Source organism: Orycteropus afer, unplaced genomic scaffold (genome assembly GCF_000298275.1).
Source record: "Orycteropus afer afer isolate SDZICR_OR568_19922 unplaced genomic scaffold, OryAfe1.0 scaffold00962, whole genome shotgun sequence".
In the NCBI taxonomy this organism is placed as follows: domain Eukaryota; kingdom Metazoa; phylum Chordata; class Mammalia; order Tubulidentata; family Orycteropodidae; genus Orycteropus; species Orycteropus afer.
In genome coordinates this window covers 338,576-363,827 of record NW_006922549.1, presented here as the reverse complement: position 1 = coordinate 363,827, position 25,252 = coordinate 338,576, and the positions used below count along the sequence as shown (strand labels likewise).

Genomic DNA, 25,252 nt, shown 5'->3' with positions numbered 1-25,252 from the left:
AGTAGCTGACAGTCCTCAGCTCCATCCATCTTCATACTCACTGTTTTCATCCAGGTTTTTTCACTAGTTGGTGCCTAATCCACTTCTGTATACTTCCTTTCAAAGCTCAGGGTTCCAGGATTATCTTCTGTATCTCTGCCAATTGGTTTGTTTTTTCTTTGTTGAAGAGAGTCTATGTAGCTTGTCTGTCTATTCTGTCATCTTACCAGAAGTCCAATACCTTTTTTTTCTTTTTTAAATACATACACATACACACCATAAGTTACAGTGGTTATCTCAGACTATTAGATTATTTTTTAATTATTAGATTACTTTTTAACTTAATTTTATTTTCCTATTTCCTGTAATTATTAAGTGTTTTTTCCTGGAATACATAAGAGTGCAAAAAGGACATGGAGGCGCCATCTTCTGACTTCCTGTAACTTCACAAGAGGAAGACAGAATCACTATCAGGAGCCCAAGGCTTATTCCTTTGAGGCCAGACATGGTGCTACCCTCCAGCCTTTTACCATTTCTGACACCAACTATTCCTCCCACGACATTCACTACTTCTCTGCTGAGTTCAATAATTTGTTGCAACAGCTACACCGAATTCACAGACAATATTCATGATTATGGGGTTTATTAGGGAAGTAACAGGGTAGAATTCAGGTTCAGGAGCATGCTCAGGGTACAGTTCTTCGATCAGGACAGTCTCCCCTCTGCTGTGCCCTCAGATATACCTCTCTGGCCCTTGGCCTCTGGTCCTGGTCTCTGTCCTGCTTGGGCCAATGTTGCAAAGCTGTTTTAGCTCTGCCAATAAGTACACCTAGGTTCATCCCACTCTGTGAGCAACGCTCCTGCCCTAGGGCACTTATCTTTCTTGCTCTGTGGGCCAGTTAAGCTCACTGCTCTGTCTTTTGCCCCTTGGTTCTTACTGGCACCGTCTCTGTTGGTGTCTCTCTCTACTGGGGCATCTCTCTCTGCCAGGGCATCTCTCTCTCTCTCTCTCTGCTATCTGTCTCTGCCAAGGAGGTCCACTGCAGGGATCTCGGGTCCAAGCATGCACTCTACTTTACCTCCAGCTCTTTTCTCTTGATGGCAGTAAGATTCCCCCCTTTTCCTCTGTTGTTGTTGTTGTTATGTGCCGTCGAGTCAAACCCGACTCATAGCAACCCCTCCTTGGGTTTCCGAGGCAGTATCACTACGGAAGTAGGATTGCCCAACCTTCCTTCCGAGGAGTGGCTGGTGGGTTTGAACCACCAGCCGTCTGGTTAGCAGGCAAGTGTCTTAGCCACTATGCTACCAGAGCTCCCCCTTTTCCTCTAGGAGGGCTCATTTTAAGCCTGGCAGTGTGACAACACTAACTAATCCCAACATCAGAATTCTACATACTTATTTGCATGGTCCCACCCAGTAATCCAGTGGAAGTCACAAAGACTATGGCTAGAAAAGCCATACCAAGTAAGTCACTGAACTGCAAGAGCTATTTTATTTAAGTTCTTCATGTTTGTTTTCAAGGATAAGTTGATCATCTTGAGTCATTTGTCATAGCTTTAGTTCCACATACCACATGCATTTCTGTTGGGAACAACTAAAACACACTCTATGCAATCACCACTAAGAAGATGGAAGGCTTATCCCCAGTTGGCAGCTAAAGAGGTTCCTTGGAGTACTTCCTGGAGTCCAAAGCAGTCCCCTGGGTACTTCCCCAGGAAGTCTTTATAACTGAGACCTTTTCAGCTGTGAAATTAGACATGTTCTCCAATCTATCTCTGCCTCTGTTTCTTATTGGTAAAAAAGATAGAATTAAAAACATTGTAGTAAGGACCAAATGAGGCAAGTCATGGGAGTTACTTAGCATATTACACAGTAGGCACTCATTAAATTTCAGGTAGGATAATAGTAGTAATGGCAAATATTTCTGTAGGCTAGGCACTGTCATCAGGGCTTTCCCTATATGAATTCATTTAATCCTCACAGTAGACCTAAGAGGGTGACAGATGGGGAAACTGAAGTACAGAGAGGCTAAGTAACTCATCTGAAGTCACATATCAGCAATTGGTAGAGCCTGGATTTGAACCCAAGCTGTCTGGCTCCTTAATTTCTGTTCATGGTCTCTTCTTGTTTTCACAGATGAGAAAACTGAGGCCTGGAGAAATAAAATGTCTCTTCCAGATATCCTTAGTCAGGTAGAGGAATTGCTTAGGTTCAGACTTGTATCTAAGTCACTCCTTAGATTCAGAGTATTTCCAGAAGTTTCCCCTAATCCAAATCCAGAGTAAAACCATCACTCAGCTATCTCCTACAAAGTCCCCTAAAAGCTCCTCCCTATGAGGCCTTGGGAGTGTTTAGGGGGGACTGATGGATGCCCTTACCAAGATGCCTGCTTATCTTTAGGTTCCCTGGGTGCCCTGCCTACCCTTTAATCTTGCAACTTCCCTGGACGGCAAGGCTCCCACCAGGTTTCAGGGCCACAGGACCTTGGTCATCTCTACAGAAGGCCCTGCCAGGGACCATAGCTGAAGGTGAGTTACTGGTGAGAAATGGGGCCCTGAGGGTCTGGCAGGCCAAATAAAAGACCTGCTATTCCAGGAGAAGGGAATTTGGGACAAAAATCCATTTCTGAAGAAGTCACCCATGGTCTCAGATCTCTTGCCAGAGCAAAGATGCCCATGTAACAGAAAATAACATCATCCCTGGCTAGAGGTTAAGTCAGACACAACTTGGGGATATCCCTCAGGGCTCATAGGGTATTCCATGGCTGCATGTTAAGAGAGGGTTGGCTCCAAACAGAGGTGACTCTTTTGGCAATGTAGGTGCTCTGTTTTAAAAATTACCCTCCTTGACTCAGTGGGCAAAGTCTGGATCTAGTGGAAATCAGCTGTAAGGATGAAAAAGTTTGAATTAAGGCCACAGCTCAAGGATGGCAATTAGGAGACAAATCCTTCTTGCACCAGAGTGATGAGACAGTTTCCCTGCCATGGAAAGATACAAGTCAGTCCTAGTGGAACATGGATGCAGGATTTCCTTTTCTTTTTTACTGAAGCATAGAATACACAAAGTGTACCAATTTTACAAGTAGAGCTTGATGAATTTTAAACTATGTATAACTCATGTAACCACCATTCAGATCAACATTTCCATGATCTTAAAATGGGTTAGCAAACCATAGCCTTTCTGCCAAATATGGCCTTCCAGTTATGGAAGTCCTTATCTAGTCTTTGTAAGTATAGTTTTATTGGAAAACAGCCACACTCATGTGTTTATGTATTATTGTCTATGGCTATTTTTGTGCTGCAACAGCAGAATTGAGTAGTTGACAGATCCTTATGATATGCAAAGCCTAAAATATTTACTCTCTGGCCCTTCACAGAAAGAGTTTGCTGACCCCTACCTTAGAAGGCTCCTTTATGCCCCATCTTCACTCCTTCCCCACCTCTATTTTGTCTTTTGTCACAGAGATTAGTGTTACTTCTAGAATTTTATAGAAATGGAATTACACAGTGTGTTCTCTCCGTCTGACTTCTTTCATTTGACAATGTCTGTGGGATTTATTGATGCTATTGTATAGATATCAGCAGTTTCTTCTTTTTACTGTTGATTTATATCCCACTGTATGCATGTGCCACAATTTATCCAGTTCTTATGGGCAGCTTCCGGTTTGGGGCTATCGTGATGAAAGCAGCAGTGAAAATTTTTATCTGAGTCTTTCTGGGAACAAAATGCATTTATTTCTTTAGTATCGACCTAGGAGTAGAACTGCTGAGTCATAGGACATTCCATGATCAGCTTTAATAGCTATAATTCAGCAGTTTTCCAAAATGGTTAAACGAGTTTACACTCTGACAAGCCTTGAATGAGAGTTCCTGCTGCTCCTGGATGTGACTTTTCACCTCTAGGCCATTGATTATGGCACAGTATATCCAGGCCTGTTTATAGGATCTCTCATTCCTATGAATGAAAATCATAAACAGTTTTTATTAATGTTTTGTACTAATTGAGTTCCTTATTTTATATTTTAAATGATAAATTTTTTAAATAATATTTTCATAACAGTTTTAGAAGCCTTTGTGCAGTATACGCTTGGGTCCAGTTATTTATGTTTTAAAGATTTTTTTCCCCCTGTAACTTTCAGTTCTTCCTTGGTAGTAGCTGTTATTTCCTGGATGATTTGTTTTACGTATCTGTGAGCCAAGTGGATAATTCACTGCAATCTCTGAAGCTATGCACTAAAGGCACCATTTTCCTTCTGCTTATACTGATTTAAAGCATGAATTTTTGTACAAGGTTTACATAGGAATTTGCAAATTGAAAGGCAAGCATGGTCCTTCCTTCAAGGCTCTGTTCTCTGTTATCTCTCTCTGTCTCTCTCTCTCCATCTCTCCATCTTCCCTCCCCACCTCCCATCTCTATCTTCACAGGTTGCAGCTCTTTTTCCAAGAACAGCAGAAAATGATTGAGTACCAGGTGAGTTGATATTTATTGGCATTTACTTTTTCTTTTTGCTTTTCAAAGATTTTATTAAAAAAAAAATTATTTTATTGTTGTTGAGAACATGCACAGCAAAACATACATAGCATTTCAACTGTTCCTACATATAAAATCCAGTGACATTGATTACATTCTTCAAGTTGTGCAATCATTAACCTTCCTTTTCTGAGTTGTTCCTCTTCTATTGACAGAAACTCATTGCCCTCTAAGGTTCCTATCTAATCTTTCAAGTTGCTGTTGTCACTTTGATCCTATTTAGATATTCTTAAAAGAGCATAATGCTCAAGGCAGACATGTTTTACTAGTTTAGCTAAACTACTGTTTGGTATTAAGAAGGCTTCAGAGGATATTTTTGGTTACTTACGTGTTTTTTTTTTTTTTTTTGAATGAGAAATGCGTGGGTTAAAAAAATCAAAAGGCAACAAAGACACTTTTACATACACAATACTGCATTATCAGTAATAACAAACACTGATCAATGGGTAGATACATAGGTAGACAAGCTGAATGATCAGGTATGTCTAGGCAAAAGAGAATACCCATGACCATATATAAGTTTGGCAGGCAGTATTTGTATATACATACTTCTAAGTGCTATAAGAACATCCATTTAAATAGAACTAACAGAGGGCAAAGTTGTAATAATTTCTTAGCCACAGCCAACAACGCTGAGGGAGTGAGTTGTTGGGCTTGCAGGCTTGGGACCATGGTTGTGGGGGACATCAAGCTCCGTTGGCATAACATAATAAACAAAAACTTTTCTACTTCGGTGACTAGCGACTGTGATCTTAAAAGCTTATAGGCAGCCATCTAGATGCAACAATTTGTCTCTCCTTATCAAGAGCAAAGAAGAAGGAAGAAAACCAAAGATGCATGGAAACTATTAATCCAAAGGACTAGTGGACCATGTGAAACTCAGCCTGTGTGACCATGAGAGCAGAAGAACTAGATGATGCATGTCTATCACTGTCAACCATTTAGAAAGGGATCAGGGCAGGAGATTCTGCATAGAGTGGGAGAAAAATGTGGAACAAAACTCAAAATCATTAAAAAAAATAAAACAGGCTTACTGGTTTGATAGAGCCTGGTGAAATCCCCAAGACTATGGCCCCTAGTCACCCTTCAGGCCTGGAATTGTACTTATTCTTGTGGCTTCCAGGCAAACAGTAGACAGGCATATAGGGTGAACATTTATACCAGTTAGGTATACTCCATAGAACAGTCAACCATGGGAGATCAGAAGGGCAGCATTTGCACAGGCAGATAGCTCAGAAGGCAAGAATGCATAGCAAAGAAGGACACATGGAAAAGGTAGCCACAAGGAGGAAGTAGGAAGAGAGCTGTTACATTATGAGGATTGCAATCAATTGTGAAACAAAATATGTATGAACTGTTGTATGGACAATGAATTTGCTCTGTAAACTTGCACCCAAATCACAATTAAAAAAAAAAAAAAAAGTCAAAAGGTGCAAATATGCACATAGTGAAAATAAGAATCCTAGGTTCCCTTCTTGGGAAAAATGCACTTTGTTATAGGCTTAATTTTCAAGAAAACTGACTCTGAGATGGAAATTTGCATACAGCAGTTTTGCTACAGAGGCTCTGGGAACAACGTCTGTAAAGAAGTGAGGAGAGCAGTATTTGGCAGAGGGAGTTGTTGAACAGAGGCCTTAGCTAACCTTACACGATGCTCTGGACCTACAGTTGACCTCAGTGGTGTCGTAAATGGAGGCAAGGAAGCCTTTCTATTCCAGAATGAACCAGTCATTAGTTGTAGGTTGTAGGCTGGTGGGGCAGCTCCCATTGGCTGACAGCAATTCTTAGACAGGGTCTCACACCTGCAGCAGCCAATGTTCTCCCGGCATCTGGGATAACAAGTGCCTCCCTCCTGCAGGGAGATGTGGGTGGAGCATTGCAGATTCCTTTAGGCATTTATGCAGTGGGATGACACACATATTGGTCTAGGCTTTTAGTCCACCAATTAAAATATCCTCTAGATTGTCCCATTTTAGTACTTAGAGCTACACTATTCTTTTTAGCAGGTATGTAATGCTCCATCATATTCATGGAATTTAGCTGATTTAATCATTTCCCCACTTATAGGCATTTGGGTAGATTACAAACTTGATATTACAAACAGTGATACAAGGAATATCTTTTGCTGGAATACAGATATACAAAGTAGAGCATCTGAAAGAGTCATTAACTATGGTCTTCCTGGTAGCCCAGCAAAAAAGGCAAATACAATTAGTCCACGATTTGTATTGTATGTAAGAAGAAGCACACTGTTACCTCTAGGGGAGGATTAGCTTTAAAGGTGATTCTTTCTGAAGACATTTCCCTGAGGGACATTCATATGGCTCATATAAAGAAACACTGCTGCTCACAACATGGTAACAAGACACTGACATCTGGGAGCTTGTTATTACTAGGTGCTGTCAAGTAGTTTCCAAATTACAGCAACCCTATGTATGACAAAGAAATGGTGCCCAGTCCTATGCCATCCTCAAAATTGTTGCTATGTTTGAGCCCATTGTTGCAGCCACTGTGTTGTTCCATCTCCTTGAAGCTCATCCTCCACTCTTTATTTCTCTAACTTTCTACTTTACCAAGCATGATGTCTTCTCCAGGAACTAGTCCCCGCTGAAGACATATCCAAAGTTCATGAGATGAAGTCTCACCATCCTTGCTTCTACAGAACATTCTGGGTGTACTTTTTCCAAGATAGATTTGTTCATTCTTTTGGCAGTCCATGATATGTTCAATAGTCTTTACCAACGCCATAATCCAAAGGCATCATCAGTTCTTCTTCCTCTTCCTTATTCATTGTTCAGGTTTTGCATGTGTATGAGGCAATTGAAAATACCACGGCTTAGGTCAGGCGCACCTTTATCCTTTGCTTTCTAACACTTTAAAGAGGTCTTTGCAACAGATAAACCCAATGCATGCATGAGTCTTCACTGCTGCTTCCATAGTCAATGACTATGGATCCAAATAAAATGAAATCCTGGACAACTTCCATATTTTCTCCATTTATTGTAATGTTGCTTACTGGTCCAGTTGTGAGGATTTTTGTTTTCTTTAAGTTGAGGTGCAGTCCATACTGAAGGCTGTAGTCTTTGTTGTTCATCAGTAAATGCTTTAAGTACTGTTTTCTGTCAGCAAGAAAAGTTGTGTCATCTGCATATCATGTTAATTAGTCTTCCTGTAATCCTGATGTCACATTCTTCTTAAGGTAGTCAACTTCCCTCTTCCCCACCCCTCACAACCAGTTAAAATGAAAGTTCCAGCTCTTCTTTGCAATGTTCCCTCTTCATCTCACTGTTACTGTTCTCCAGTGAACATCATCTTTCACCCAGGTTATTATAGGGTTCTTCCCTTTCATTTCCCTCTAGGTGACCTGCCACACTTCTCTTTCTATCCATTTACTTTCAACCTATCTGTGAGTTTATTTTTACGGTGTATCTTTTGTATGCAGCATAGAGTTGAGTCTTGTTTTTTTTTTTAATCCAGCCTGACAGTCTCTGACTTTTAGGGATGTTTGTCTTATATTCTGGAGCTCTAGTGATGTAGTGGTTAAAGCATTTGGAAGCTAACCAAAAGGACGACAGTTTGAACTCACCAGCTGCTCTGTGGAAGAAAAATGAGGCAAGTTGCTTTCATTAAGATATATAACCTTGGAAACTGTATGGGGGCAGTTCTACTGTGTCCTGTAGGATCACCATGAGTCAGAATTGACTCAATGGCAGTGGGTTTGGTTTTTGGAATGTAATGTTGGTATAGTTGAATTTATGTCTGTCATTTTAGTATTTGTTTTCTGTTTGTTTCATCTGGTTTTTTATTTCTCTGTTTCTTCTTTGTGTGTGTTTGTGTGGACTGATTGAATATGTATATATTTTTTAGTTCTGTATAGGTATACCTCATTGCAATACTATTTAGTGGTTATTCTATGGCTACAATATACATCATTAACCTAGAGTTTAACAATAGTAAGCTTAGAGTTACTGTTGTACCACTTTGTGTAAAATATAAGAAACTCACCACATACCTTCTAGAGTGTGCTTTCTACACACGTTTCTCTTGATAGATTTCCCATTGTCTTCAAGCTCATCATTTTATCACTTGAAAGCTTCTGTACACTCTTTTTCTGTTATTCTGAGTAACTTTCTGCCCTTAAAACCACTGTTTTGCCTCCATGCCTTAGTTCATACTGCTGCTCTTGCAAGGGATGCTGATCCCTTATTCTAGCAGAAAAGACTCAGCTCCATGTATCCTTAGCTGTGAAGCCAAACCATATCCTGAACAATTTGATGGATCATTTACTTCTTTCTGCATGCCATGGCTGGATATTTTGCCTTCACACCTCTTATGACACCTGTCACCCTGATGGCATTACATGTTGTTCCAGATTGCGAATTCCTTGAGGTCAGGAATCATCTGAGACTGTGTTCTCAGCAAACAGCACTGGGACAGACACTGATGAGTCTTCAGTTAGTATTTGTTGACTCTTAAGTATAAATGAGATTCCAATATGATTTTTGTTTTTTTTCTTTAACACAAAGCTAGGAATATAAAAGGAAACATGGGTAGATAAGTGATCACTGTAAACTCTGACCTATGAACATTATAAAAGTCAGTATACATCTAGTCCTGCCAACATTTTCCCACATGACTCAATGTCAATCATTTCAGCTTCAGCAGAGATCTGTGACATTCAAGGATGTGGTCGTGGGCTTCACCCAGGAGGAATGGCACCAGCTGGATCCTGCTCAGAGGGCCTTGTATCGGGATGTGATGCTGGAGACCTATAGCAACCTTGTCTCAGTGGGTAAGGAGAGCTCCACTCTATAATTCAGATTATACTGGAATGACCACTTTTCCTTTCTTAGTTGCTAACAGCTGTAGGGCTTCTGAAGTATCTTATTTATTTAATATTTATATGATACTTTCTATGTACCAGACAACGTTTTAGTCCAATTCAAACTATTAAATCATTTAAACCTCATAAGAGCCGTATGAGGTAGATCTTGTTAGTTATTCATTTACAGATTGGGAAACTGAAGCACAGAGAGGTGAAATAACTTGCTCAGGGTAATTCATCAGGATTTGAACCCCCAGTGGTCTAGCTACACAGTTTACATTCATAATCTTGTACTGTGCTGCTTTGTTGAGTTTGGCTTGTATGGTAGTGCTCCTAGATTCAAAATTCCTTTTTGGACAAGGTGTGTGTACAATTACAGTCTCCTCCCAAGTATAGCATCTGTTGTACAGCCTCTAAAACTGCATGTCCTCACCCTTGAGTGACCCTGAAGACCAAGGAGCTCAGCCCAAGGCCTGGATCGTTTCCCTGGGACAGGTTATGAAGGCAACAAACCAGATGTGATACTCAAACTGGAACAGGAAGAAGCACCATGGATTTCTGAGGCGGTGTGCCCAGGTTGCCACTGTCGGGGTGAGTGTGATAATCCAGCAAAAGGGACAGGGAAATTTTGCTCAAAGTCTCTTATGCTACTTACACTTAGTGTTGTAATCACACACTTGAATTAAATATTACAGTCATGCCTTGCTTAACGTCCACAATATGTTTTGTGAAATTGGACTTTATGTGATTTGGAAGTTGTGTGAATACCGTATTATATAGAGGCGGTCCCAGGTTATGAACATCCTATTTAAATACAACCTGTAGTTACAAACAAACTCCCATAAAGCCTATTACATTAAAAATTTGAAGTACATACAGTGGTTCATAATAACAAATGGGCGATACTTTGTGACGCTAATCAATCTCAATCAGGATTTCCTGAACTCTGTTATACCTTATGGGATCACGGACATATATGTGATTGGACATTGCCCAAATGGATGTTATGCAGCGCATGACTGTATATAAACAAAGAAAAGCATTCAAGTCATTTTCATGCTTCTCCTCAAAATGATATCTTTGAAATTAACCATCATCCAGCTTTTAGTCATTGTATTAGTAGCTGCAGCAGCATTAGGATCATTGACTAACACATAGTGAACATTCACACTATAGTAAGGTCTTTTCTGAGCACTTCACATACAGCAACTCATTTAACCTTTGCAACATTTGTGAGGTATCTCACTATATTACCCATTTCTAAATGAGAACACAATCACAGAGAGGTTAAGAAACGTGTCTAAGAACATACAGCACGTGAAGGACAGAACAGGTGTTTGAACCCATGTTGTCAGGCTCCAGAACTAATGCTCTAAACCACTACATGCTGGTGCCCTCTGGGACGTATTTCTCCTTCACTTGACCCTTTTTCCTCTTTCAAGAATTTTGTTTAATGTATCACAAAAATATATCTAGTCAGTCTCCTTTCTCTGTATCTTCTATTTCCCTGGCTCTAGCCCATCCTTTTCCTTCCATGCAGCTACTGTATTTTCTGTCATCCAAACTTAGTTTTTTTCCCCACAGTGTAACTCTCTAAACCAGAAAAACCAAACCCACTGCCATCAAGTTGATTCCAACTCATAATGACCCCCATTGGCTTTCCAAGGTGGTAAATCTTTACAGAAGTAGATTGCCTTACCTTCCTTCCATGGAGTGGCTGGTGGGTTTGAACCACCAACCTTCTGGTTAGCAGTCAAATGATTTGGGCACTGCACCACTAGAGCTCCTTTACTCTCTTAAAGACCTTATCCATTCTGAAACTACATATTCTTCACAACTGGTCTCTTTCCCAACAACTATAATGTGAGATGAAAATACCATATTCACAAACCAAAGTCAAAGAAATGGCTAATACTAATGTGTTTTCTTGTTTACATTTATAATCTAAGGAAATGTTAGGTTCATTTAGAGCTTAGTGAAAAATAAAGATGTAATATTTTTCCAATCCAAGTTCACAAACCCTGAATTCTGTCTACCAAGTCAAGAGCCCCTGCTTTAAGTCCTAGTTAGCTTTGTTGATTCCATTTTATCTAGTTCACCTTAGAGCTCTCTGCCATGTATGTTGTAACTAACTAGCCCAACGTGATGAACTACCTGATGGCAGCTATGTCAGTGCTTCCCAAACTATAATGTTTTAAGAATCACCCGGGCATCTTGCTAAAATTCAGCTTTTGATTCAGTAGGTCTATGGTGGTCTCAGTAGGTCTGAGATTCTGCATGTCTAGGAAGTTCTCAGGTGAGGCTAAAGTGGCCTATTGGAGAACCACACACTGAGAAGCAAGGTGCTTTATGACATTTAATCCCTTCCTCTATAACAGGGATCAGCCAGCTACCGCCTCAAGGTTGGCTGACTGTTTTTGTAAATAAAGTTTTATCAGAACACAGCTATATCCATATATTTACATATTGTCTGTGACTGGTTTTGCATTACAATACCAGAGTTGGGTAGTTGCAACATACACTATATGGCCCACAAAGCCTAAAATACTTACTAACCTGCCTTTTAAGAACATGCCAACTCATGTTCTATAATGTCATCCCATCTTATTCAAAATTATTTCTCTCTGTACTCTGTGACTAATGTTCCATTCCATTTGTGCCAGTGTTCTGAATCTTCTCTACCCATACAACATTCTTCCTTTCACTGTCTTTGGTCACAGCTCATGCTCTCTACTCATACACTGTGTACCCTTTAAATCTGAGGGCAATTCTCAACTAGATTTTTCCAGGTCATAATAGTAGAAAGATTCATAAGGAATGGTTCACTGTACTTTCTCCAGAAGACTTCTGGGAAGCTAATGTCCAGAAGAAAAGACATCAGGATCTACTTTTGAGGCAAGGTTCATTCATCAGCAAGAAAACATTGTCCAAGGAAAGAAGTCATGGTTGTAATAATTTTGGAAAAATATCTCTTCTGAGGGCTGAACTTCTTCCTTCAATTCAAAGCTCCAGTAACTGGGATCCATGTGGAAAGAGCATGAAACATAATTTAAAATCAATTGGTTTTAAAAAAAACTGTTCAAAACAGCAAGGTGAATGTTATGAATATGGGAAAGGGAAATTGTTACAGTTTGTAAATCATGATAGAAGATCTAATGGAGAAAAAACATGGGAATGCAGTCAGTGTGAGAAAGTTTTCAGCCATAACCCAGCACTTACATATAAACCAGCAGGAACCAGTTCTCTTGTGTACAAACGGAAGAGGATTCCACCTATAGAGAAACCCCACATCTGTAATGAGTGTGGGAAAGCATTCTGCTATAAGTCTGAATTCATTAGGCATCAGAGAAGTCACACGGGGGAGAAACCATATGGATGCACTGATTGTGGGAAAGCCTTTTCACATAAGTCTACCCTTATTAAACACCAGAGAATTCACACTGGGGTAAGACCCTTTGAATGTTTCTTTTGTGGGAAAGCCTTTACCCAGAAATCACACCGCACAGAACATCAGAGGACACATACAGGAGAGAGACCTTTTGTGTGCAGTGAATGTGGGAAGTCATTTGGTGAAAAGTCATACCTCAATGTACATCGAAAAATGCACACAGGAGAAAAACCCTATCATTGCAGAGAATGTGGGAAATCCTTTAGCCAAAAGTCATGCCTCAATAAACATTGGAGAACTCATACAGGAGAAAAGCCCTATGGATGCAATGAATGTGGCAAAGCTTTCTACCAGAAGCCAAACCTGAGTAGACATCAGAAAATTCATGCTAGAAAGAATGCCTACAGGAATGAAAACCTAATAATTATGGGAAAGCCTTGAGTAAGATATCTAATTTCATGGTGTATCATTGAATTCATCTTTAGAAATCTTACCAATTTAATGGATTTAGGCAAAGTGTTTTGCCATAACAGAACTCATGCTCCAGTTGTGATACAGACTCTTATAGAAAATACTTTATAAATTATAGAAATGGTCACTCTGGCATATGAAAATTTAAAAATGTATAAATTGAAAGAACAATAGTATACAAAATATATGTGAAGATAATTGGAGATGTATATGGTACAGTCTGCAGTGACCCACATAATAAACACTATTTGTATATATAATTATAAATGTGAAATTTAACATAAATTGTGAATATCAAACACATATGCCATATTGTACATAGAATGCCATTCTCCAAGGTATCTACTCTAAATATCACCATTGTCTTTTGGTGTTGTAAATATATGAAACCCAATAATAATAATAATATAAATAACATGGTCAGCTGTTTTTAAATAACTTCAACATACGACTTACATTTTCTCGATCTTTTCCTAATAAATGTTAATGGTTACAGCAGTTGTTATCAAGCCCTTTCCTAAATGATAAAGCAATGGTTTGTTGTAAGTCTTTTATTAACTTAGCAAAACACTTTGTTAAAAACATAGTTATTTATGTTTAAAATCAAAGTTAAGGAATAGTTTTACAACCTGATATTGGGAGAACAAATACGGTAAACTTCATTACTCAACACATTCACTATTTGACAAAAAGTAGTGTAACTGATATATTGTGCACTATTCCTATATTTTTAGTCTTGCTTAAAATAATCTTATGACATATTATTAGAAGGGACACTCTTTGTATGGGTCTTATAATTCAGAAATGTCTCATGCAGAGACCAATGAAGGAGAGTGGGTTTTTTTCCCCCTTTTAAAATTAATTGAACAGGGTCCATTTATCTTCCTTATAATATATTTCCTTGTGAATGCCCTAGACACTAAATTTCAAAACAGGCTTTCTGTTTCCCTGAGCTGCCATGTGATCCATACAAGAAAATAAATGACTACTAAGAACCTGCATTGTTCAGAATTTCCCTTTAAACCACCTGATCCAGAATGAGAAAGGAGCCATAACCGCAGATATAGAAGTGATTTTAAAAATGATACAAGATACATACAACTCTAGATCAACATATTTTAAACAAGATATAAATGCTTTTCTGGCAAAATATGTAACTTGTGGAAATTGCAATATGAACGAGAAAACTTGGTAGAAAATTGACCACTGAAGAATTTGGAAAAGTAATTAAAGATCTATGATTGCAAATGTTCCAGCCCTAGATAATTGGTTCTAGTTAACCTTTAAAGAAGAAATAATTCCAGTTTATTTAAAATATTCAATCCATGAACTAAGCTCCCAAATTTATTTTATGAAGTCAGAATAAGTTTAACACCAAAATCTAATAAAGATTGTGGGAAAATTGAAAATCCAAGATCAGTCTTAATCATGAATACAGAATCAAAAATTATAAGTAATGGCAAATAATTTCAACAATACACCTAATGAATGTGCTATGATAAACAAGTAAGACATACTCCAAGAACACAGGGCCAGTTCAGTAACAGGCCATATAGGCAGTCTCCAGGTTACAAACAAGATCTTTCACTGTGTCTTTAAGTCGAATATAGGTAAGCCAGAACAGGTGCATTTGGTTCTTAATTAGACTCACTTGAGTGCAGAAGTTTCAAAGCTTTTCCAATGATTTAAAAGCTGCCTGTACAGCAAGTGAAGATGATTGTGATGAAAAATTTGCTGCTAGTAAGGGTTGATTTAATTGTTTCAAGTGAGGGCAAATTACATAACATTAAAGGGTAAGTAGGCATGGTCCATAAGTTCATAACCTGGGGACTTGTTGTATATCAATAAAATTAATAGTTTAAAAGAGAAAAATCATAAAAACTATCAGTAGATGCTTAGAAGGCATTTAAGAGAATATGTAGCTATTTCTAATCTAATAAAATAGAAATTAAGTTGTAATAGATGATAGCCACTTAAAGTGTCTCTGTACAAAAAAAAATTTAAATAGAAAGAAATTTAGTAGTATTAGAAATGAGGTAGGATGGCACTGTGTATTATTATTGAATATGTCTATTATTAAATATTGTCCGGGATGTTCCAGTGAAGGCAATACAAAAGAATATAGCCTGTATAAGCAGTGGAAAATGTGGTGTGATTTTTTTTTTTTTTTTTTTTGCTGATGGTATACCTGTATACCAATAAATGAAGAAACTCTTGTTTTGTTTTGTTTTTTTAGTTACAAAGATAATTTTCTAATGAGACAGCATACAGAAATTAAGAGCTTTTCTCTGCACTCGAAATAAACACTTAACAATTTAAAATTCATTTTCTTTGGAATTACACTAAATATAAATTATTATTTTTTTTAGTGAAATGATCTTAAAGTTCATATGGAATAAAATGACTGAGAATAGACAGGAAAAGTATGTAAAAGAAAAATAATGTACCACATATCAGAAAATATGAAGCCATTCTTCTCATCAAATTAATATAGCAGTAGCAAAAAGTAGATGAATACATCAGTGGAACAGAAGAGAAAATCCTTAGAAATAGACCTTGGTATATGCAGGTTTTTCTGGAAAAGGTGAAATGAAAAACATAGGAGACAGAAGTAGTTTATTTAAAAACTATTCTAGCACAATTGGCTTATAATCTGGAAAAGTAAAAAGTTGGACCAACAACACAAACCACATCCAAAATAAATTCCAGATTTAAGACTTACATTTTTAAAACTGTAAAATACTTAAAATCAAGGAGACTATACATGTACAATATCAGATTTGGTCGACATTAACTTTACCAACTTAAGACATTCAAAAGCTGTTTTAAAATAATAAATATTTGAATACATAAAAATTTCAGTCTTTTGAATTGCAAAAGATATCATCAACAAAATAGATACATAATACATTGGGAGAAAATGTTTGCAGAGAGCAGACAAAAAGTATTCAAATTAACAGGAAAAAGATAACACAAGAGCAAAACATAGGTAAAGAATATGAGTAAGTCATATTGATTAAGGTAGAGTTGCATAGCCAGTTACTGCAATTGCTATTAGGTTGTACATCTGGAAAAAGTTGTAGATATATTTACAACAGCAAAAGATTAGCTGAAGCTACTTAATATAGCCAAACATCTCATGGGATTTGATTGCTTGGTTTAGAGGTTTAGGGTCATAGTCTTAAGGGATATTCCAATTAAATAGCCAAATATCATGTTTAATACATTTGTCCTATCTTCTAGTCTATTGCATAATGCCCAGGGTCTTAAAAGCTTGCAAATAGCCATCCAAGGTACAACAATCAGTGTCTATTTGTCTGGAGCAACCGAGGAAGGAAAGTCAGGAATAGGAGGAGGAAATGGAATGTGTGACTAATTGCCTCCATGAAAAACTGCCTCCTTTGCCATCAGACCAGAACTGGGTGGTGCCCAACTACTGCTACTGAACGTTTTGATCAAAGAGTCTGTAATAGAAGAATCCTGACTATAAGGGGGAAAATGCAGAGCAGAGTTTGAAATTCTCATGGAATCCAGATTTTCTGGAGCTGTAAAGACTGAACGAATCCTTGAAACTGTTGCCATGAGATAATTTTTAAACTTTAAACCAAAAATATCCCCTGAAGTCTTCTTACCCAAACAGTGGTTTAGCTTAACTAGTTAAAAAACCTTTTTCCTTGAGCATCATTCACTCACTGCTGTCAAGTCAATTCTGACTCATAGTGATCCCTCCTTGGGTTTCCAAGGAGATATCTCTACGAAAGTAGATTGCCCAGTCTTCCTTCCAAGTGGTGGCTGCTGGGTTTGAAGCTCTAGCCTTCTGGTTAGCAGTCAGATGCCTTAGGCACTACGCCACCAGAGCTTCCTGAGCATAGTGGTCTTTTAAGATCTATCTATATGGGATCAAATTGGCAACAGTATCTTGTAAGTTTAGATAGGAAACTTAGGACAGTGAGTTTATGTTAAAAGGGAATGAAAAACTCAGAAAAGGAGGATGAGAATGACTGCACAACTCAAAGAATGTAATCAGTGTCACTGACATATACATGTAGAAATTGTTGAATTGGTATATGTTCTGTGTATATTTTGAACAACATCAAAAATAAATTAGTTTTTAAAAAGAATATGGAAAGACAGTTGAGAAGAACAAATGCAAGTAGCTGATGGACATATCAAAAAATGTTCAACTTCATTTAGTAGTCATTGGGGAATGCAGATTAAAATTATAATGAGATAACACTATGCAAGCTGGCTGACAAACTAAGAATACTTTTTATTCAGGACTTAAAGGATGTTCTTATACACTGTTGGTGGAAACATAAATTGTTACAGCTCCTTTGAAAAGCAATCTGACAACATCTATTAAAACTTAAGATACAAATACCTTGGCCTGGCAGTACTACTTTGAGGAATAATCCCATTAGAAATAAAAGCCCCAATATATAAAAGACAGATGAACATAATCATTTATTGTAAAATTATTAATGTCAAAAACACTGGAATGCCCATCTAGTAGGAAGATTTGGTGGGGGAGGCATAACCATTCCACAGAATGTTTACACAGCCATTAAAGTGGACAAATTAAAGCTATGCTAGTGGACTTGAATAGAATTCCACAATATTTTCTTGAGTGGAAAAAAAAAGCAATATAAAGAAGTGTGTATGGCCCCATTTTTGTAAACAAGTGTCAAAATGCCTCTAGTTGTTTGTGACTGATAAGGGTGTACAGATGTACATTTGTGAATGATTTTATATGCATGGAGAAAGAAGAATTCATTGGGTTGAGGGGGTTGTGATACAGTTATGGGGGATTCAGAGAAGGAAAAGGAAAGCCAAAAGAAAAAAAAAATATGTAAATGACTGAAAAACAACAACAACAGAAGTTTATTGTGTGTGAGTAAAGAAATTGTGTGTGGGGGTTAAAGGGGTAGAGCTCAAATAATTTGTGGGCATGTCCATAGTATATTGTTAATTGAAAAGACCAAATTGTAGAATAATGTATATGATTCTATTTCTTTTTAAAATTGTTTTTTTTACAAACCCCAATATGTTTATATATGCACGTGCATATTTATATGAACAAAGAAAAACTGTAGAAAGATACACATCAAGATGTTAACATTGATTACCTTGGCGGGGAAGGGGAATATAAGTAGTTTTATTTAAGTATCTATGTATGTATTGTTTTACTGCATATATTACTTTTGTAATTTGAAAAATATAAAATAAAGGGGCTAAATATTTTGAAATGCATGAAGCTGCAAATGTTTTTATTTTTGACAGGATAGCATCCTGTCCTGGTCTCCTGCCTCTCCCCAGCCCAATCGTAGGAATATCACTCAAGTAAAAGAAATATGTACAGATTTGAAGAGCAAAAATAAAGACTTTTTGAGAAACTCTCAAGTAGAGAGAGGTTTTTGTTTATATTTTTTATTTTGAAATAGTTTTAGACTTATAGACAAGTTGCAAACCAGAGATTTCCTATATATCCCTCACTCAGCTTCCTCTGTTAACATCTTATATAACCATAATACAATTATCAAAACAAGGAAATTAATACTGACATAATATATAATATAAATTTCAGTGGTTTTTTTTTTTCATTAATGATCTTTATGTAGCCCATGATCCAGCCTGGGATCCCACATTGCATTTAGTTATTTTTCTGTAGTCTCCTCCAATTTATGAGTTCCTCAGTCTGTTCCTGTCTTTTTTGACTTACACACTTTTGGAGGATACTGTGGTATGTGTAGTTCAGTTTGTGTGTCAACTTGGCTGGGCCTGGTTGAGTGGCTGGGCAGCTGGATATAGTATTCCCCATGATGAGACTGGTAATCACCTCCATGGTGGAACTACTGTGAGCAGCTGAGTAGCTGCTTTTGGGTATGTGGTCTGCTTCCCGTGTACAAGCAGCAGTTTTGGGAATGGTCTCGAGCTTATGGCACGGTTGGACCCTTCATGTAGTCATGTCATTCAGCAGCCTGAATTAATGGCCTGCCATGTGGTTTGGTAACATTGGGACTGTGCCTTTTTACTTGTCAACCTTGGGCTTTGCAGCCTCAGCAGCCAGCAGCTGTCTGAGTGAAGAAACGCCTCTAGCTCCAGTGGGCTGGGAGCTAGAGGCAGAGCTGAAGCCCAAGGCTGAGGGGCTTTCATCCAGCCCCTGGAGCCTGGCACTTTGAATTCAAACTACTAGCCTCCTGAACTGTAAGAGAATAAACTCCTGTTTGTTAAGGCCATCCCATTTGTGGTATATTCTTGTCAAAGTGGTACTAGATAATCAGAACAGATACTGTCCATTTATTTTATTATCTCTCAATTTGGGTTCAATCCAATGTTTTCTGATGATTATATTGAAGTTCTGCATTTTTGGCAGTAAATACCACAGAAGTGTATTGTATCAGAAGACACTTGATGATGATACATCTTATTGGTGATGTTAACCTTGATCACTTGGTTAAGGGGTTCACTGTCTATTACTCCAGTTATAAAGCTATTCCTTCCTATGTGGTTAATAAATATCTTGTGTGAGATACTTTGCAGAGAGAATTTAAAGAAAGAATATATTAACAAGCTCCAACCCTGGAGATTGTTTTTGTAGGTCAGGCAGGGTTTCAGGGGCTCCCCAGTAATTGTAGTGGGAAGCAAGGGTGGGCCTCTGATATGGATCACACTACTAATCATTAACCCAAAACAAAACAGCCTCTCCACAGAAAAACAAAGTAATGAAAAACACTAAATTATGACTATTGTGGACAATGGTCTTTAGCTTTGCTAATCCAGGTATGGTAGTTCTTTTGCTACCTAACAAATTACCACAAACTTAGTAGCTTAAAGCAAAACACCTTTATTACCTCACAGTTTCTGTAGGTGAAAGGGTACCCTCAGTCCCTGGATACCTCGGCCTTTTAAAAGTACAACATAGCAGCTTGCTTCCAGCCAGGAAAAGAGTGTGCTTCCAGAATGGATGTCACAATATGGAAGTGACATCTCATCACTTTTGTCATATTCTGTTGGTTACAAGCACTTTACAGGTCCCAGTCACATTCAAGGAGGGAATTATACAAGGGCATGACTGCCAGGAGGCAGAGATCATTGGGGAACCATCTTGGACCCTACCTTCCTCACCAGGGGAACTCCATGCATTCCTTTGAGTGAGCTGTGATTGTGTTAAGACAAAGGTGTAAATGAGCAGCATATCTGCTGATGGACATCATGAGTACACAGATAATGGATATGCTTGCTGAGAGCTCTTCACTAAACAGATTGTGTTAATCTGGGTTTTCTAGAGCAATAAAATCAGTGAAGCATATAAATAAATATATAGAGACAGAATTACTTCAAGAAAATGGTTCCTGCAATTGTAAGGGCTGGAAAGTCCCAAATCCATGGGTCAGGCAGCTGGCTGAAGACCTCTGCTGGCTCACATGGTTGCAGGGGCTGACAAACCCAAAATCTGAAGATCAAGTAACAGGCTGAAGAATTATGCAGGCTTAATTGCCAAGAACCAGAGTTCAGGTAAAAGTGCAAATTCAAGAAAGTAAGCTTGGCCAGAATATCTATATATACTGGAGATAGACCACACCCCCAGGGAAACTCCCCTTTTGACTGATTGGCTGTGAACATCAGATCACAAAATGGAAGGTGATTACATGTTGTTGTTGTTATGTGCCATTGAGTCGGCCCCAACTCATAGAGACCCCTCTATAAGTTTCTTGGGTTTCCAAGGCAGTATCACTATGGAAGTAGATTGCCCAACCCTCCTTCCAGAGTGTCTACCAAATGACAAATCAGAATCATAGCCTAGCCAAGTTGACACATAACACTAACCATCACAGTCCACCCCTTATCAAACTGGCACCTATGCATATCTTAAGCCACAAATAATCTCCAAATAAAGACAATTATAAAGCCATACTTGTGCCTAACATGATAAACATGTGTACAAGCAAAAATACACTAGCCCCATCCATCTTATAAGTAGTGATAGGATAAAGGAGGAAAGAAAAGATTTGCTATACATACTTACACACACACACACACACACACACACACACATACATGTGTATAACAAAAGGAAGAAATACAACAATCACCAGTCCTCACTGCTGCAGTTGGTCACATGGTTGTAGCTTGTATTTAGAACAATGTTCTTCCACTACCCATTACATATTCCCTTTGCATTCAGCAACCACCTCAGCTGATCATGGTTCTTGGCCTGGTAGCATAAACCAGACCTTCATTCCTGAAGAGTCTGGCCCATCAGTAGCTCTGTCTGAATTGTTGTTGTTGTTGTTGTTATTTGCCGTCGAGTCGGCCCCGACTCATAGCGACCCCTCCTTGGGTTTCCGAGGCAGTATCACTACGGAAGTAGGATTGCCCAACCTTCCTTCCGAGGAGTGGCTGGTGGGTTTGAACCGCCAGCCGTATGGTTAGCAGGCAAGTGTCTTAGCCACTATGCTACCAGAGCTCCTTGAGTCTGAATTAGGTTGTAGTTTTCCATTAATTTAACCACATGTCATGGTAATACTAAGTGATCTCCTGCATTCCAGACATAGTCTTTGCCTCCATTATATAACAACAGTCCAATTTCCCCTTGCTAAGAAGCCTTGGTGGCACAGTGAGTGGTTAACACACTTCTCTGCTCACCGAAATGTCAGTGGTTTGAACCCACCAGCCATTCCCTGGTAGAAAGGTGGCAGTCTGCTTCCATAAAAATTTATGGCCTTAGAAACCCTATGGGGCAGTTCTACTTTGTCCTTAGGGCTGCTAGGAGATAGAACTGACTCAATGGCAGTGGGTGTGGTTTTGGTTTTTCCCTTGGTAATCAGGACCCATCACACCAGCCAACATGGTACTCCCTTCGCATGTTGATTTGGAGGCATGAGGAGCCCAAAGAAGCTGGGTTCCTTAACTTCCAGCACAATGGAATCAGTGTTGTGTCCGCTGATGGGAACATTCTTCCCTTTGGAACTAAGACCTCTAGATCAACATTGCATAGGATGGTGGGGTCAGGAAGCAAAAATTTTGCAAGTGGGTTATTAGAGGTAATAGCAAGTGGGGATGCTCCAGTTTCCATCCCTTGATTTCTGGACCCATGGATCCTAGCAACAGGAGAAATAGCACCATCTATTGGATGCTGATTGAGAGCATATACAGCCTTCTGGACAGTACACCATCCTTGCAAGATATTTCCATCTAGCTGGTGTTGTAATTGAGTCTTTAAAAGACCATTCTGTGAAGGCAGTTGCTTCAGGATGGTGGGGAACATGGTAAGAGAAGTGAATTCCATAATCATAACCCCATTACCACACTTGAGTTGATGTGAAGTGAGTTCCTTGATTTGAGGCAATACTGTGTGGGATACCACAACAGTAAATAAGATATTTTGTAAATCCACAGAAGGTAATTTTGGCAGAAGCATTGTGTGCAAAGAAGGAAAATCCTTATCCAGAGTAGGTGTCCATCCCAGCAAGAACAAAATGCTGCCCTTTTCATGATGGAAGCAGTCCAGCGTAATCAACCTGCCACCAGGTTCCTGGCTGATAAACCTGAAGAGTGATGCCATCTTGGGGACTGAGTGTTGGTATCTATTGGTGGCAGACTGAGCACTCAGCAGTGGCTTTGGCAAAGTTGGCCTTGATGAATGGAAGTCCATGTTGCTGAGCATAACATCTTTCCCTGCCACCCTGACCACTTTGTTCATAAGCCCACTGGACAATGACAAGAATGGCTGGGTAAAGAGGCTGATTTGTATCCACAGAGTGCATAATCCTGTCTGTTTGATTATCACAATCCTCCTAGCCCAGGTTAACCTTTTTTGATAATTCACATGAAACACAAATATCTTCACTTCGTTGGCCTATTCAGAGAGGTCTGTTCACATACTTCCTTGTCACCAATTTTCTAATCATGTTCCTTCCCAGTCCCTAACCACAGCCAAACCATTGGCCATGTCCCATGAATATAATCACATATCTGGCCATTTTTCCTTCCAAGCAAAATGAACAACCAGATGCATTGCTTAAAGTTCTGTCCAGTGGGAGTATTTTTCTTCACCACTGTTGTTCAGGAAAGTCTCAGAAAGAGGATGCAGTGCTGCAGCTGTCCACTTTTTAGTAGTGAATGCATATCACACAGAACCATCTGTAAGCCAGGCACAAGTTTTCTTTGGTCAGTCATTCATAAGTAACACCCCATGACATCATAGGTGCAGACTGTTAGAAGGTAATGTGACAGAAGTGGGGAGCTTGGGCATTTGGGACCCTTCCTCATGTAATGTGCCGTCAGGTCCTGCTTGAACTTGATTTCATATATACCATTTCCAATTGATGATGGAGTGCTGCTGTGCACATCCAACTTTTGTGACTCTTTGGGTCAGACAATACCCAGTTCATGATGGGCAGCTAAGGCCACATAGTAACTTGGTAGCTCACGATTAAGCATTCAGTCTTACTAAGGCCCAGTAAAAAGCCAAACTGTTTCTCAAATTAAGAGTAGTTATCTGCAGAGGATGGTAGGGCTTTGCTCCAAAATCATAAGGATTTGCATTGTGATTCACCACAGGAACCTGCCAGAAATTGTAAGCAGCATCTCTCTCTGCCACTGACACCAAGCATCATTGGATTAGCCAGGTCATTTGGCCCAAATGGCAGAGTCTTCTCTTGTTCTAGGCCCTACTCAAAACTAGCAACTTTTTGAGTCACTTGGTAAATAAGCTGGAGTATAACACTCCTATACAAGGGATATGCTGTTTGCAAAATCCAAAATGCCACCAGGCATTTTGTCTCCTTTTAAATTGTAGGAGTGGCCAGATGCAGCAACTTATCCTTCACCTTATGTGATAGTTGAGGTTGTGTATCAACTTGGCTGGACCATGATTTTAAGTGGTTTAAGCATTTGTAATGTAATCACCTCCATGATGAGATACTCTACGAGTAGCCACTCAGTTGAAAGGGAGTTTCCTCAGGGATGTGCTTCTGATATATGTATGGCATCCTGGGGACACTCTGGTTTTTTGCTGCATCTAGTGCATCATCTTCTCTGATTCTTGGAGCTGAACCAATGGCCTGCTATATTGCTTGCTGATCTTGGGATTGTTGCCTTCACAGCCTGTGAGCCAAGAATCTGCCATTCCTTTTACTTGCTGATCTTGAATTTGTCATCCATTGAAGCCAGCAGCCTGCTCTACCACCTGCTGGTTTTGGGTTTGTCAGCCCCTGAAGCTGCATGAGTTGGAAGCAGCCTCCAGCTTGACACTTGACCCATGAACTTGGGACCTGCCCACCTCTACAACTGTGTGAGACATTTGCCATTTCCCTGAGATAAATCAATATCTATCTATCTACATATATATTTGGTTTTGCTTCTCTAGAGAACCCAGCCTAAGAAACCTTTACAAGGAATGTCTCGACATGCCCACACCACTGAACAGCTAGAAATTTGACTGAGGTGAAAGGCACCTGAATTTTTGTCAGGTTCATTTCCCACTCTCTGGCACACAAATGTCTTACCAATAAGTCTAAAGTTGTTGGTAAGTCTTCCTTACTAGGTCCATCAGCATAATGTCATGTAATGGACCAGTGTGACATCTTCTGGAAGGGGAAGGTAAGCAAGGTCCCTGTGGACTAAATTATGACACAGTGCTGGGATGTTGATATAGACTTGAAGTAGAACAGTGAAGGTCTATTGCTGGTCTTGGCCGCTTAAGGCAAGCTACTTCTGATGGTCTTTAGGAACAGGAATCAAGAAAAAGACATTGACCAGATCATTAGCTGCATACCAAGTACCAGGAGATGTCCTAATTTGCTCAAGCAATGAAACCACATCTTCAGCTGTAATTGGAGTCACTATGTTTTTTTTTTCAAAGTTATGGTAAACTTTTGCCATAATTCACTGTTATTCTCCAAGATCCATCTCTTTTCTGCATAGGCCAAATAGGTGAATTTAATGGAGATGTGGGAATCAACAATTATTTAAGACTTTGATGGTGGCACTAATTTCTGCAATCTCTCCAGGAATGTGGCATTGCTTTTAGTTTGCTGTTTTCTTAGATAAAAGCA

The 25,252-nt window shown here is 39.0% G+C and overlaps 1 protein-coding gene across 1 annotated transcript; it reads left to right on the top strand.

Moving 5' to 3' along the window:
• Positions 1 to 4,434: 4,434 nt before the first annotated feature.
• ZNF793 (zinc finger protein 793) lies at positions 4,435 to 13,163 on the top strand. Its single transcript, XM_007958410.2, has 4 exons — positions 4,435 to 4,449; positions 9,175 to 9,301; positions 9,830 to 9,925; positions 12,175 to 13,163. Exons 1-4 carry the CDS (start codon positions 4,435 to 4,437, stop codon positions 13,161 to 13,163), a joined length of 1,227 nt encoding a protein of 408 aa, XP_007956601.1.
• The last annotated feature ends 12,089 nt before the right edge of the window (positions 13,164 to 25,252 follow it).

Bases quoted from the DNA above. Each gene is read 5' to 3' on its own strand.
- ZNF793 (XM_007958410.2), top strand. The intron at 9,302-9,829 runs GTAAGGAGAGCT...TCCCTGGGACAG, and splicing joins TAGCAACCTTGTCTCAGTGG to GTTATGAAGGCAACAAACCA. The intron at 9,926-12,174 runs GTGAGTGTGATA...TACTTTCTCCAG, and splicing joins CCCAGGTTGCCACTGTCGGG to AAGACTTCTGGGAAGCTAAT.